Source organism: Pteronotus mesoamericanus, unplaced genomic scaffold, assembly GCF_021234165.1.
Source record: "Pteronotus mesoamericanus isolate MK-2021 breed Mesoamerican mustached bat unplaced genomic scaffold, CSHL_Meso_final contig_25, whole genome shotgun sequence".
Classification (NCBI taxonomy): Eukaryota; Metazoa; Chordata; class Mammalia; order Chiroptera; family Mormoopidae; genus Pteronotus; species Pteronotus mesoamericanus.
The window spans coordinates 39,061,725-39,075,234 of record NW_026555105.1 but is presented as its reverse complement, the minus strand read 5'-3'; the positions used below and the strand labels follow the sequence as shown (position 1 = coordinate 39,075,234).

The 13,510-nt window shown below is 38.4% G+C and overlaps 1 protein-coding gene across 1 annotated transcript in view; it reads right to left on the bottom strand.

Annotated features, from left to right (window-relative positions):
- Positions 1 to 13,510, bottom strand: part of CFAP61 (cilia and flagella associated protein 61) — a 428,437-nt gene that overhangs the window by 339,554 nt on the left and 75,373 nt on the right. The window contains exon 8 of the mRNA XM_054574135.1: positions 8,634 to 8,793. Coding sequence (XP_054430110.1) covers positions 8,634 to 8,793 — 160 coding nt within the window. The remainder of the gene's footprint in view (positions 1 to 8,633; positions 8,794 to 13,510) is intronic.

The following is a 13,510-nucleotide window of genomic DNA, read 5'->3' as shown; positions in this document are numbered from 1 at the left end:
CCCTTCTTTCTACAACCTCGCCAGTACCTGTTTGTTGATGTGTTAATGATGGCCATTCTGACCTCTGTAAAACCAAATAATCCAGAATCTGCTCAAAAAGAAAATCACTGAAAAAGTGATTCTTTTTCTGGAGAATCAAGATGGTGGGAGAGTGAGTAGAAGTCACATGGACCTCCTCCCAGGACCAACCTGGAATTACAACTAAATTGTGGAGAAATCACCTGGAACAAACAACTGAACGATAGTGAGAGATGAGTCTTATAACCTTGGACAGAGAGAAGAATCAGCTTTAGCACAACCTAACTGGTAAGGAGTGTAGTAGAGACTTGAGAAGGCGGGCAGGGCGCCCATGGGTGGCAGCACAAGAAGGATATTGAAATGGCCAGTTGGATCCCCCTGAGAAGAGCGGGGTCTAAACCATAAGTGGGGATCCCAGCCTACAGCACCAGAGCTGAAAAAGTACACAGATAACAGCCGGTTGCAAAAAGTGGCAGGGTTGCTCTCTGCCAGGGAAAGGTGGCTGGAGACACAAAGAGCCTTCTAAAGGGCCAATGCATAAATTTTTATTTCCAGCCACTTACGCTGGTATCCAGCAAAGGCAGGGGCGGATGAGACTACAGATGCCTGAGGAGAGACTGGGGAAGGAGGCTTTGGGGGGAGAACTGGGAGAGTAGCTGGAAGAATTCTGGAGCTGACTCATCTCCCATGATGGCAGCCACCATCTAGCTCATCTAGCTCAGGCAGAAGACTTCCCTGAGCGGCAACAGCTTTGAGAGTGCACAATAGCCCCAACCGCAAAGGTACTCAGCTATAGCCTGGTAGTGTTAAAGCCTGACTGCTGAAAACAGACTGGCAGCCACAGAGAGTAGATTCCTGGCTAAAGGGGGTACAGAGTGGTCTGAAGAAACTTGAGGAGAGACTGGAGACGAAGGCTTTGGGGAGATAACTGAGAGAGTACCTGGTGGGATCCCAGTGCTAACTCCTCCCCCATTTGGCAGAAGCCCTCTGGCTCAGGTAGACTACTCCCCTGAGTGAGAGCAGCATGAGGGGACCAATCAACCCTGCTCCCAGGAGGACTCTGCCCTGCCTTGTGGTGTCTAAGCTGGCCTGCTGGGTGCAGAGTGACTAGATTAACAGCTGAAGGAGACAGCCACAAACAGTATATTCCTGGAAGTCTGGAACAGACTGCCTAAGGTCAGACAGGAACAACATCTGACATCATCAGAGGCAGGTTCAGAAAGAAAAAACAGCGGTCTCCTACCATAGAAGTTCCCACCACAAAGTCAGGAAATCAAGACAGATCAATTTAAGAAGCAGCAGCAAAAAAGAAGAGTCTCACAAACAATGGAAAGACACAGAAACACCCCACAGTTAAAGGGAAAGTAGGAATCCCAAGAAAGAGAACTAAATGAAATAGAGGCAAGTCAACTATCAGATACTGAGTTCCAAACAATGGTTCTAAGGAAGCTCAATGAGCTCAGTGAGCTCAGAGAGAATTACCAAAAACTACAAGGAACTACGAAGAACTTACTGCAAACTATATCAGCATGAAAAAGGACATAGAAACTATCAATAAGAGGCAAGAGGAAATGAAGAATACAGTTTCTGAATTGAAGAACCCAGTAGAAGACATCAAAAGCAGGCTAGATGAAGCAGAGTAATGAATCAGTGAGCTGGAGGATAAGGTAGAAAAAAGCTCCCAGAAAAAGTAAGAAAATGAAAAAAGACTCAAAAAGAATGAAGAGGCATTGAGGGAAGTGCAGGACAACCTGAAACATAATAATATCTGTATAATAGGGATACCACAAAAAGAAGAAGAGCAGCAAGAGATAGAGAACCTATTTGAAAAAGTAACGATGGAAAACTTCCCTAAGTGGAGGAGAGAAGTCACACAAGTCCAGGAAGCACAGGGGGTCCCATTCTAGAGGAACCCAAAGAGGCCCACTCCAAGACACATCATCATTAAAATGGCAAATATCAAAGACAAACAGAGAATCCTAAAGCAAGCAAGGGAGAAACAGGTAGTAACACATAAGGGAGCCCCAGTACAGATAGCATCTGACTTCTCAACAGAAACACTGCAAGCCAGATGGAATGGCAAGAAATATTCCAAGTCATGAAAAGCAAAGGCCTGCAACGAAGACTGCTCCACCCTGTAAGGCTCTTAATGAAAATGGAAGGCGAAATAAGGAGTTTCCCAGACAACAGAAGGCTAAAAGAATACACCTCCACCAAACCAGCATTGCAAAATATTGTTGAGAAACTCCCTGTCTGGTTTCAGGAACTGTAACCCCGCTGACAGGCAAGAAGGCCCCAAGGGTGGAACTAATTAAGGAGGCCTTGGGAAAAGAGGCCACTGAGGAGACAAAACCCATCCCCGTGGCAGGGGCACAGCCCCTGCCTCCCTCACCTGCTTGGCCACAATTGATGGCTGGTTAGTCAATGACATGTAAGATCCCTCAATGGAAGAGTCAACCTAAAACAGGCACAGCCACGTGAGCATCAGGGAAAAAACTTGGGCGACCCAGAGAAAGGGCAAAAGACCCACACCCCTCACCCCTTGATATGGCTGGGGTCCTCATTCTATCTCAGAAAAATCTCCTTATATCTTAGTTGCCTTGTCCCTCCCCCACCTGGCTCAGGCTTTAAACAATACTGGAGACAGTCCTAAACTGGATCTGGCGATTCCCAGGGGAAATCAGGCCTAGAAGTAAATTCCTTAAAGCGTGCTTTGTTTCTCCCTCAAAAGCTATGATAACCAGCTCATGCTGGAGAGAAAATTTACATTATTCACAGACTTAACCCTAAACCATTTGGCACTCTTATGTTTACACTCTCATGTTTACTCGTCTCCTCTCAAACCCACATAAATCAGTGTGTTCCTGCCATTTGTTTTCTTCAAGGCAACATCTATTCTCCATATACATTAACATACTAATATAATGAGATCACCTGTACATTCCTATTACCTAGCCCTGCTGATAACCCTTTCAATAAAAGCCTTTGGAAAAAGGGGCTCAAGGCCTTCTCTACTAGAGGGAAGAGCCAAGCTCCCTCTCCTGGCAGACAGAGAAGTGTTTGCGATGACTCATGTTTATTCCCGCCATCCGTGACAACCCTGGGATGGGCTCTGCGGGAATCAGAGTCTGCACTCCCACTTTGGCTGGCCCCCTGGAACAGGGACCCTCAGATCCAGGAGCCCCACACTCCACCACCACAAAATATGTTAAAGGGAATGCTTTCAGAAGATGAAGAAAAAGTGTCTATGATTACCCAGTTCCTTTCACAGTGACCAGTACTTGATATTACCAATATTTTTAATACTTATTTATCTGATTTTGACAATGATGTATTATTTTAAGTGTTATTTTATTATTTGTTGAAACTAAACCTGTTTCTGTATATTTCTTGCTTATATTATTTTTTAAAAAGCTCTAAATGACTTTTTGGTATTCTTTATTCATTTTTTGATTAAATGTTTGTAGAATTTTTTCCCTAAAGAAAAAAAGAAAAGAAAACAAACCATTAACCCTGTTTTAGATGTGTTGCAAATGCTTTCCTATTCTATTACTTTTCCCTTACCTTTTTAATATGTATATTACTATATAGTCTTAAATATTTAATATAGTCATATTGTCAATATTTTACTTTATAGCTTCTGGATTTGAATATTTTACTTCAGGTCATGAAAAATATTAATTTGTATTTTATCCTAAAACTACTTAGATTTTACATATTGATTTTTAACTCACCTGAATATTGCTCATATAGTGTGTGAAATAGGGCTCTATATTTATTTTATTTCAAGTAATAGTGGTACATGCACCTTATTTGTTGAATAAGCCTTATTTTCCTCCATTGATCTGAAATATCAATTTAATCAGATATTACATTGTTAGACAGATATATACGTTTGTTTCAAGAATGCTCATTATATTTCATTGATCTACTTGATTATTTCTGTGCTGGTGTCATGTTGTTTCAATTGCTGAGACTTCATAATGGATTTAAAAATTTTTGATATTTTATAATGCATTTTGACATTAAAAAAAATAAAACCAATCTACATTTTAAAAGAAAGAAAGAATGAACTCCTACCTTTTGCAACAACATAGATGGAACTGGAGAATATTATGCTAGGTGAAATAAGCTAGTTGGTGAAAGACAAATACCATATTATCTCACCTATAAGTGGAATCTATTTAACAAAATAAACCAACAACCAAAATAAACCACAGGTATGGAAACATGGAGCAGACTGAGAGTGATCAGAGGGGATGGGGAAGGAGGACAATGGTGGAACGAAGAAGGGACTAGACAAAGAACATGTATGAATGATCCATGGATAGGGACAACAGAGTGGAAATTGACTGTGGGAGTGGGGGACGGGCTGGGATGGGTAGAGGAGGGCAAAGGGGGAAAAATTGAGACAACTGTAATAGAATAAACATGATTTAAAAATAAGTTTTTAAAAAAGTGATATTTTTAAACCCATAAAACTAGAATTTGAAACAGGGTCCCTTGATTCCTAATTCAAGTAAGTTTCTTTATACCAATGGTTTACAAATACTATGGACTGTGCAGACCTATAACAAAGTTTTTTTCAATGTAACAGAATGAGAAAAACAAGAAAAAAATGTAATATTAATACATAAGTAAGGTGTTCTTGCCAAGGATTTTTCATTGGGAAGAAGCGTTTTATTTTGAGATTTTGTTTTTGTAATGGGAGCGTATTTATATGAATATCCTTATTTGTAAATGGCATATTTATTCTTGAAAATAAAACGTTTGAAGTTCAGGAAAAAAACAGTCTTAAGACAGGATAGAAAGAAGTTAAGGACAACTCCAAACAAGTAGAATGAGGAAGTAGGAACAGACTTCGCAGGCCTAAGAGAAAAAAAAAGAAAAAGAAAAATACTAGGTCCTCTCAACAGAGCTCCCAGCTCTATGCATGATCAAAGGAAACAGTTTGTGGCAGGAAACCCCGACGATGGTCACAGAAGTCTAAAACAACAAGAACTAGTTATAACCCGATCATTCCAAGACAGAGGAAGACCTGACCAGAGGCCAACCCCAAAGCTCATTATAATTTTCATCACATCATTGTAATGAAAAGTGACACCACAAGTGAAGGGGAGGCCCAGGGGAGTGAATGCCATGACTTCCAGAAGAATGGACTATATTAGGAACAATATCCCCTCCCGAAGGCAGGGAGAGAATTTGGCACCACAAAGTTCAAGAACTGGGATCACATAAAATGCCAGGAACTGACTGAGTGCACAACTTAAGAGCTGGCCTGTGTCTACTTGTAAACAAACTCTCATTTCTTTCACAACAGCCCTCATTCCCTGGCATCCCTCTTTGTCTCTACCTGAATAAAACTTGCTTTTGTTCTTTCTCTAACTTCTTTTTGAAACCTTTCCTGCATGACTCAAGATCCTGGAGGTTACCTGACACATGAAAAGTCCCAGACTGTGCTGGGACAGGGCCAGCCCCCAGCATTGAACCAGTCTAGTGATAGTCTCAGGAATATGGTCATGCCACTCAGAACTCATTAAAATGTAACTCAAATAACTTGTTGAAGTGAAAAAAACTGATCATGTATCTAGTATAGTAGAATCCCCACTGGAGTTTTCAGTCTAAGCCATCCAAGATAAAGTCACCTTGCCAAGCAGAGAGAGCTGGGTCTGGTTGCTAGGTCAGCCCCTGATGAGCTTTAAAATTGTGAATGACCTTGAGCAGGTATTAAAAGGATACAATATCATCTATCCTAGCTCCCCTACATTAAGTTATGGGAATAAAATGAAATAATATACATGAAAATCCTTTGAAAAGTAGAAAGCACTAAACAAAATACAAGGTATAAGGCACAATTATGTGTGCCCATCTGAAAAAAGAATTTTAGTTGATATTTTAGAGAAATTATATTTCCTTTAACTTGAGACTTTCATCAAAAAACATGAAAAGTAGATCATAGCACATTTAGAATCTTCTCTGGAGCCTCATTCTTTGTTGTTGATAGGAAGATGGCAACAAAATGTGTTGATGACTCTTTTCTTAGATATAATAAGCTGTTGATTATTTGTGAATCCATCCCTGAGTTATTTGGTAGCCTATAATACTGCTCCCTGGTGAAAATTTCATAATCATGTTTGTATCAGTGAATGTAAAGTTGGATTTTCAAAAATAAATAAGGCACAGAAGATAACACAAGTTTTCCTATTTCCTTTACTTACCATCCTATCTGAGATAACTGATTTTAAGTAAAAATATTAAAGGCTGTAGAGAGATATAGGATGTCTTTCAGTTTCCATATCTCTGTGTGCATTCACTAAAGAGAGATATACTAGATTATGTGTGTTTTTAAGTCTCGGTTTTAAATTTTTTTTCTCTCTATAAAGTTTGTAAAATAGGATTTTTCCATTCAATCTATGTATGGAACATAACTAGCCTCAGAGCCACTCAGGAACACAGAGGAAAGGATATATATTTTTTCAATTTGTTTTTAATAACAATACTCACAGGGGGAAAACAAACAACTTAAATTTTTTCAGGACTTACTCTGTGCTTGGTACTGAACTAAGCATATCATGTAGATTCTAACATTTAATCTTCCCAACAACTCCTTGGGTTAAATACTAATTTTTATCTCCACTTTATACATGAGAAAGTGGAGCCATAAAACCTATTTAATGCCACCTCCATTAAAAAAATTTATACATTTGAAAATGACAACGATAACATGACTGAAGATTGTCTCATGCTGAAAATTTCCTTCAGTATCATCCAATATCTCTTTGCTAAGAAGCATGGGTGAGTCAGCCTTCACTATTAAAAAACAATGACCTTTAATCTCTCTTTTGGGAAGAGTACAAGGTCTGTCCAGAAAATGTTGAGCCATTGTTAATATGATGAGAATCGTTTGCACAACATCGATGTAACCTAGCAGCCAAGGACAGCGGACGGGAATGTGCATGCTTGAACAATGACCACTTTGCTGCACAAATTCATGGAGGCAGTAGACACCACTGAATGAGAATGTGTACTGTGTGGCTTTCACGTTCAAAATGACTACGCAAGTATAGCAACAAATCTGCAGCAAATTGTGCATTAAGCTTGAACATTCCTCCACGGAAACTATTTGCATGATCCAGAAGGCTGCAACTTCATCACAACAAAGCACTTGCTCACGCATCACGCCTTATGCAGAGTTTTTTGGCAAAATATCATATCACCCAGGTGATTCAGCCCCCCTACAGCCTAGGTATGGTGCCCTGCAATTTCTGGCTTTTCCCCAAACTAAAATCACCTTTGAATGGGAAGGGATTTCAGACCACCAATGAGAGTCAGGAAAATATAATGGGACAACTGATGGCAACTGATAGAACTGTATGAGGTCCCAAGGTGCCTACTTTGAAGGGAATTGAGGCATCATTGTCCTATGTGCAATGTTTCTTGTATCTTCTTCAAAAAATGTCTCTATTTTTCATATTACATGGCTGGATACCTTCTGGACAGACCTCATATAGTCATTAGTACAAAAAGGAAATACCTCTTCATCTATGACTCTGCAAGTTCTCTTCAATAACTGAATATTCAGATGAGCTCTCTATATCCATGCACTTGATTTCCTGTCCAGGCGATAATGATACTTGCCATTGTTTAGATTGACAAGAACTTTGCCATCATTCAATATGTTCCTCTTTCTATTTTGAACAATCTTGATATATAATCTTGCAAACATGAGAAAGAAAAACAATTCAAAATTCCCTTTTCTTAACCTGGGAAGACTCAAGTAGGTAAAAGGCCAATCACAAAGAAATGACAATTGCTGAGAATGAGGACCTACATTTATTGAGCACTAGAGTAAAGCCCTTGAATGGGTAATCTCAGTGAAACTTCACAACTCTCTTATGTCAAAGGTATTACTATTATTTCTATAAGTGAAAAAAAAACAGGTTTAGAGAAATGAATTAACATACCTTGCCTGCATCTGTCTGATTTAACAACCAAAACATTTAACTACAAAGACACCCAGAGACAAAATAAGACCTTATGAAATATTGTAAAATAACCAAAGTTTGAAATTATCTAATTTCACTTGGTGAAAATCCTGATACATACAATATTTTAAAATCAATTTTGTTAAATTATATGGCTGGAAATAAGTTAAGCAGGTTAACAATGACTACTTGCAATAGACCAGCACTATATAATCATTTGTTAATGACAACAACACAGAAACACTAACTGGTAGGATTAAAAAGGCACATAGAACTTATTGGGTGATTGACTTGAAAATTCACTTATTATAATTGCACTTGCATGTGTGTGCATATTTTGTGTATAAAATCCTGAAATACTACCAGTTATATCACCATGAACATTCTGAAGGCAGATGTTCTGATTTTAAAAAATCTTAAGCTGCAAGGCCACTATGTCTAACTAAGCTAAAATTTAAAATTTAGACTATCTGAGCTCATAGATGTGTGCACAAGGATTTGATTAACCATGAACACTACACCTACAAGAGAATTTGATATGTAAAATTAATCCCATCACTTAGTAAGAAACACAGTTGTACATAAGGCATGGATTTAATTCCTGGTATGTCCCCACGATAGCCCCTGTACCTTGACTTCCTTGAACACCTGGCTCTTGTGGTAGTTCCAGAACGTCATCAGGATGTGGGACGCAGAGTCCATGAAAGAGCCCCAGGTCAAAGCACGTATGCAGGAGCTGCATGTTCACTCTTGAGCACACGCTCATGAACCCAACAGCTACACCTTCCACCTGAAACATCCAAAATATCTCATTATTCTATCAGACCTCAAACAAATTCTCATCTTGAAATTTCCATGAGCCCATAGCATGTGGGTAGTAGGTAGTTTGGCAGGCACTTGGAAATGTTTAAGGAAGGGAGCGGTATTTTAGTAGTTCTAGCATCCAGCACAATGCATGGCACACACAACATGCTCAAAACAATGTTTCATAAAAGACCTCTATACAGCCCTAGAAATGGATATGTAATGTAGGGAAGTTGCCAAAGAGCCCTTGAGGGAAAACTATTTGGAATGTAACAAGTGCATTCTTTGCCCAGGCAATGCTCCTGCCTACCCCCCATATCCTTTTTATTATCCCACTGGAAGCCCAGCCTCTGTCCACTCTCCCCTCTACCATGCACAGTTCTCAATAAGACCAGCCATTGTTCCAGTGTCCATCTGACTGACCCCCCTGCCCACTCCTGTCAGAGAAAGTTCAAAGTCACTCACTCTCTATCAGGTAGAAACTCTTCAGTTATCTTGAATTCATTTATTTGATTAGATGGTTTCATGGGGAGGAGACATAAGGAAAGAGGTTTGGTGAAAATGTTTGAGTAAATTCAAGTCATGGGCCTAATCTGCAAATGCATCCATCACTTCCTAGCATCATAACAGATACCTGGTTTATACCTCTTGCAATGGTCCCTGTGATTTTTGGCCTTTGATGAGGAATACACAGATAAGAATATGAATGTAACAGTGGATAAAATGAGAAGTATATATTTGATTTTCATCTCTGGTCCAAGCACAAGCTCCAAAAACACTTGCAATTTCCTGAAAGGATCATCTTTTGGTTTTCATAATAGTACCTTTCAAGGATACCTGAGTGTATGATAATAAGGTAACTTTGAAAATGGGAGCTAGTTATGAGAGGAACCAAACATGTGATTTGAGGGTTGGAACTTTCAGTCCCACCCCTGACCTCAAGGGAGGGGAGAGAGGCTAGAGAGCAAGTACAATCACCAATAATACAACCAATCATTAATGGAATCGCCATAAAACCCCCTAAACAACTGGATTAAGGAGTTTTTGGTTTGGTGAACACACTGAGGTACTGGGAGATGGTGTGCCCAAGATGGTCATGAAAGTTCCATACCCCTTCCTCATCCACACCTTGCTCTCTATCTTTTCCATTTGACTGTTCCTGAGTTTTATCTTTTATAATAAACCAGTAATAGTAAGTAAAGTATTTCCCTGAGTTCTGTGAGCTGTTCTAGTAAATTATTAAACCCAAGGAGGGCGTTGTGAGAACGTCTGATTTACAGCCAGTTAGTGAGAAGTACAGGTGACAATCTGGGACTTGCAACTAACTTCTGAAGTGGGAGCAATCTTGTGGGCATGAGCTCTAAATGTGTGGGGTCTGTGCAAATTCCAGGTAGTGTCAGCAAGACATTCTCGAGGTGAAGAACTGGTTGGTGTGGGAAAATCTCCTACATATTTGGTGTCAAAGTGCTGTGATTAGAAGAAACAAGTTATTGTTTCATGAGTAACTACCTAATCTGCACCTATTATCAGTACTCAAATACAAATTAACAAAATTTAATTCTATCATATTCCACATTAAGAGATGACTATGACTGAAATTCTTTATTATGTCTCTTCAGTAATTCTGCATTTCATTCTTCTCTGCAAGATAATCATGTAAAATTTTAAAAGAGAGAGAAAATGTATAGTTCTTCAGTTAACTAATCTTTGAGGTAACTGTTTTGCAATATATACATATATTAAATCATTATGCTGAACAACTTAAACTTATACAATGTTATATGTAAATTATATCAGTAAAACTAGAAAAAATAAATAAGCATCACATATATAATTTGTTATTACATGGATTTAAAAAAATTCTGATTGATTTGACTCTGCCAGCTCTTATTAGAGACCAGCATTTCTCCCTCAAGTGTTGAGACTATTTTTTGAGACAACCATTCCACTCAAAAAGTAGAACTCAACAATCATAGGCATTCCCTAGTCCCATTTATGTCCATTTGGGGGAAATGGTTAATACTTTAACCCAGTAATTTTCAACCATTGTGCCGCAAGAATTTTTAAAACATGCAATACCTGAACTCTTGTATTTAGTCAGGGGCACTGATCTCTTTTCCCTTAGAATATCAAATTTAAAAATGCCAAGAGCCAACAACAGTATCAGTCTGAAGTGAATGCCCTGTCTCGACCCATAAATATATAAGTCATATAATAGAGCTTCATCTTACTGGTCATGTTGCGTAAGTTTGCATCTGATTGCTTAATTCCTGGTATTGGAAATCCTTATGTACTTGTATTTTTAACTGATTTTTTAAGAAGTCACTTTGGAGCAAAAAGAGTGGTTATTTACTATTACTTTTTTTGTAAATCAATCAAAATTACACCTATTTTTGTCATATTGGCAAAAAATATATATTTTTTGGTGTCCCACAAAATTTCAGTAGTAAGTTTGTGTGCTATGAGATGAAAAAGGTTGAAAATTGTTACTTTAAGATACTAAAGAAGAAAATTAAGCTATAATAATGCTGAGCCTTTTAAATGATACAGGAAAATTAGGTATTAAACTATTTGTTCTCAAGTGTGTCTACTAGTTTAAAACCATTTGTTTTCAAACATGTGCTTGAAAAATGCACTTGAGGCTCCCTTTATTTTCTCCTTAATGCTAAAATATAAAGGAATATTTAAAAATTGAATTTCCATACATATTATTTTCTTTACAGTGTCCCCCAAATGATACTAGTTAGCTGTAAAAGCCTGAATTTACACAGCTGTTTTATAAAGTCATTGACACTTTAATAAAAGTCCAAAATAAACATTTTAATTTTTTTCCCAAATAACAAGTGATTGTTTTTCTTGTTTGCACTCATGAACAAAGGCTATGTAGCTGCAGTTGTCTTGCTTCACTATAATTTTAGGCTCAAAACTCAGCAGATGCTGATTAACCAATCCATCTACCATATGTGCAGGAAGAGATGGCCAGCTTCAATCTCGGCAGGGAAAATTGGCACCCATCTTGGTTCACATGGCGATGTCCTTCTAATCTACAGCCGCACTGGTGCAAAGAAACTTCGATGGCCTGAAATACCTTTTGCTGGCTTCACAGTGAGCTGCATGCACATGGTAAGAATGTATTATTTATAAGACTGCTGTTAGTAATGAGCTATTACACTAATGGCTCATTGTGTTTGGAATTTGATTTCAAATGGCATGGATCACACATTCTGATGAAAATGAGAAAAACATGTTTTGCCATTAGGAACAAAGATTTAACATTCTCCAATTCTACAACCTGTTATATTCCCATCATTCATCCCAGGTTGCAACAATTCACAAAAGTTCACAATTATGGACAACTACAGAGCAAGAGCATGTTGTGGAAGTGTCTGCTTTGTCCTTTGGGCCTTTCAAATAACTATTCTGATTTGAGGAACACTATTTTAAATTATGAATTTGTGGAAGTGTTCAAATACATCTTTTTGTGTTTATGTTTTCTGGAAAAATAAATTGATTTAGTGGACTTTTTTTTTTAACTTGTACAATGAAAAGGCTTTGGTTACTGGCTGCTAGCTATCCTCCAGGTAACAGGTGAAGACAAAGGTGTCTTCAATTATTGTATACTGAAGAACAAAACTATAAGTTTTGTTACTGTTGTTTTTCCTGTGATGATCTATATGATGGTACATGAGGCTAAAATTACTAGAAAATCATATGTGCAGTGTCTTTGTCTTCACAAACAGGTCCATTTATAGACACATGCACACTGTATTTTTCACGCTTCCATCTAAAAGGCCCTATAGTCACTCATCCCTTTTGGGTGGCAATACTCTGCGATGAGGTTGCCCTCATTGTGGTCACTCACAGCTTTGATTCCCCTCTTCCTGATACCAAGGACATGGCTGAGCCAGCAGGCTCTGCCTACACACAGGTGAGTGGTGTCTACTCAACTACTGCTGCCCATGCCATAGATAATGCCAAAGAACATACTCTGCCCATCTGTCTCTAGGAGCCACCCTTGGCCTCTAATTTCCCCCTGCTGAAATCTCAGTTTGGAATAAATAACAGATGTCAAGATAAGCCAGGACGAAGTTATGAAAAGCAACTTGCAGCAAAGTGATGACTCAATACTCCTCCAAAGAAGCTATCAAGCCAAACAATGTCCTCACAGTTAAAAACCTTTCATTAAGAGCTTCTCAGATGGCATAGGCCTAACTCTCATAAACATTCTACATGCATGCTGTGTAACTACTGCAGGCTGGTCTGGTAAGAGACAGTCTTGATGTACTTTGTTCTGCTATCTCTGGTCAACTGGAATAATCTAAAAGCATGATAAACCAGTAAATGTCTAATTGGTTTACCACCAATTTCTAGTGCCACCTTTAGAAAGAGAGAGGTTGTCAACACTCAGCCTGCTGCTTTGCAAGATCCGGAGAATGCATACAAGCTTAAAAATTCTGCCACAAGAGAAAGAAGCAAGGAATAGATGAGATGTATCCACAAGTTATCCCAAAAAGATTCAGAATCCCTACCAGAGCTACTGGAGGTATTTCATCTATGAAGATAGTAAGTATTGAAGGATGTGACTGATACTTCAAATTGTAAAGTCAGAACCCAAAACTCCAAGAAACATGAAAAAAATCAAGGAAATATGACACCACCAAAAGATCATAATTATTTTACAGTAAACAAACTCAAAGACATGA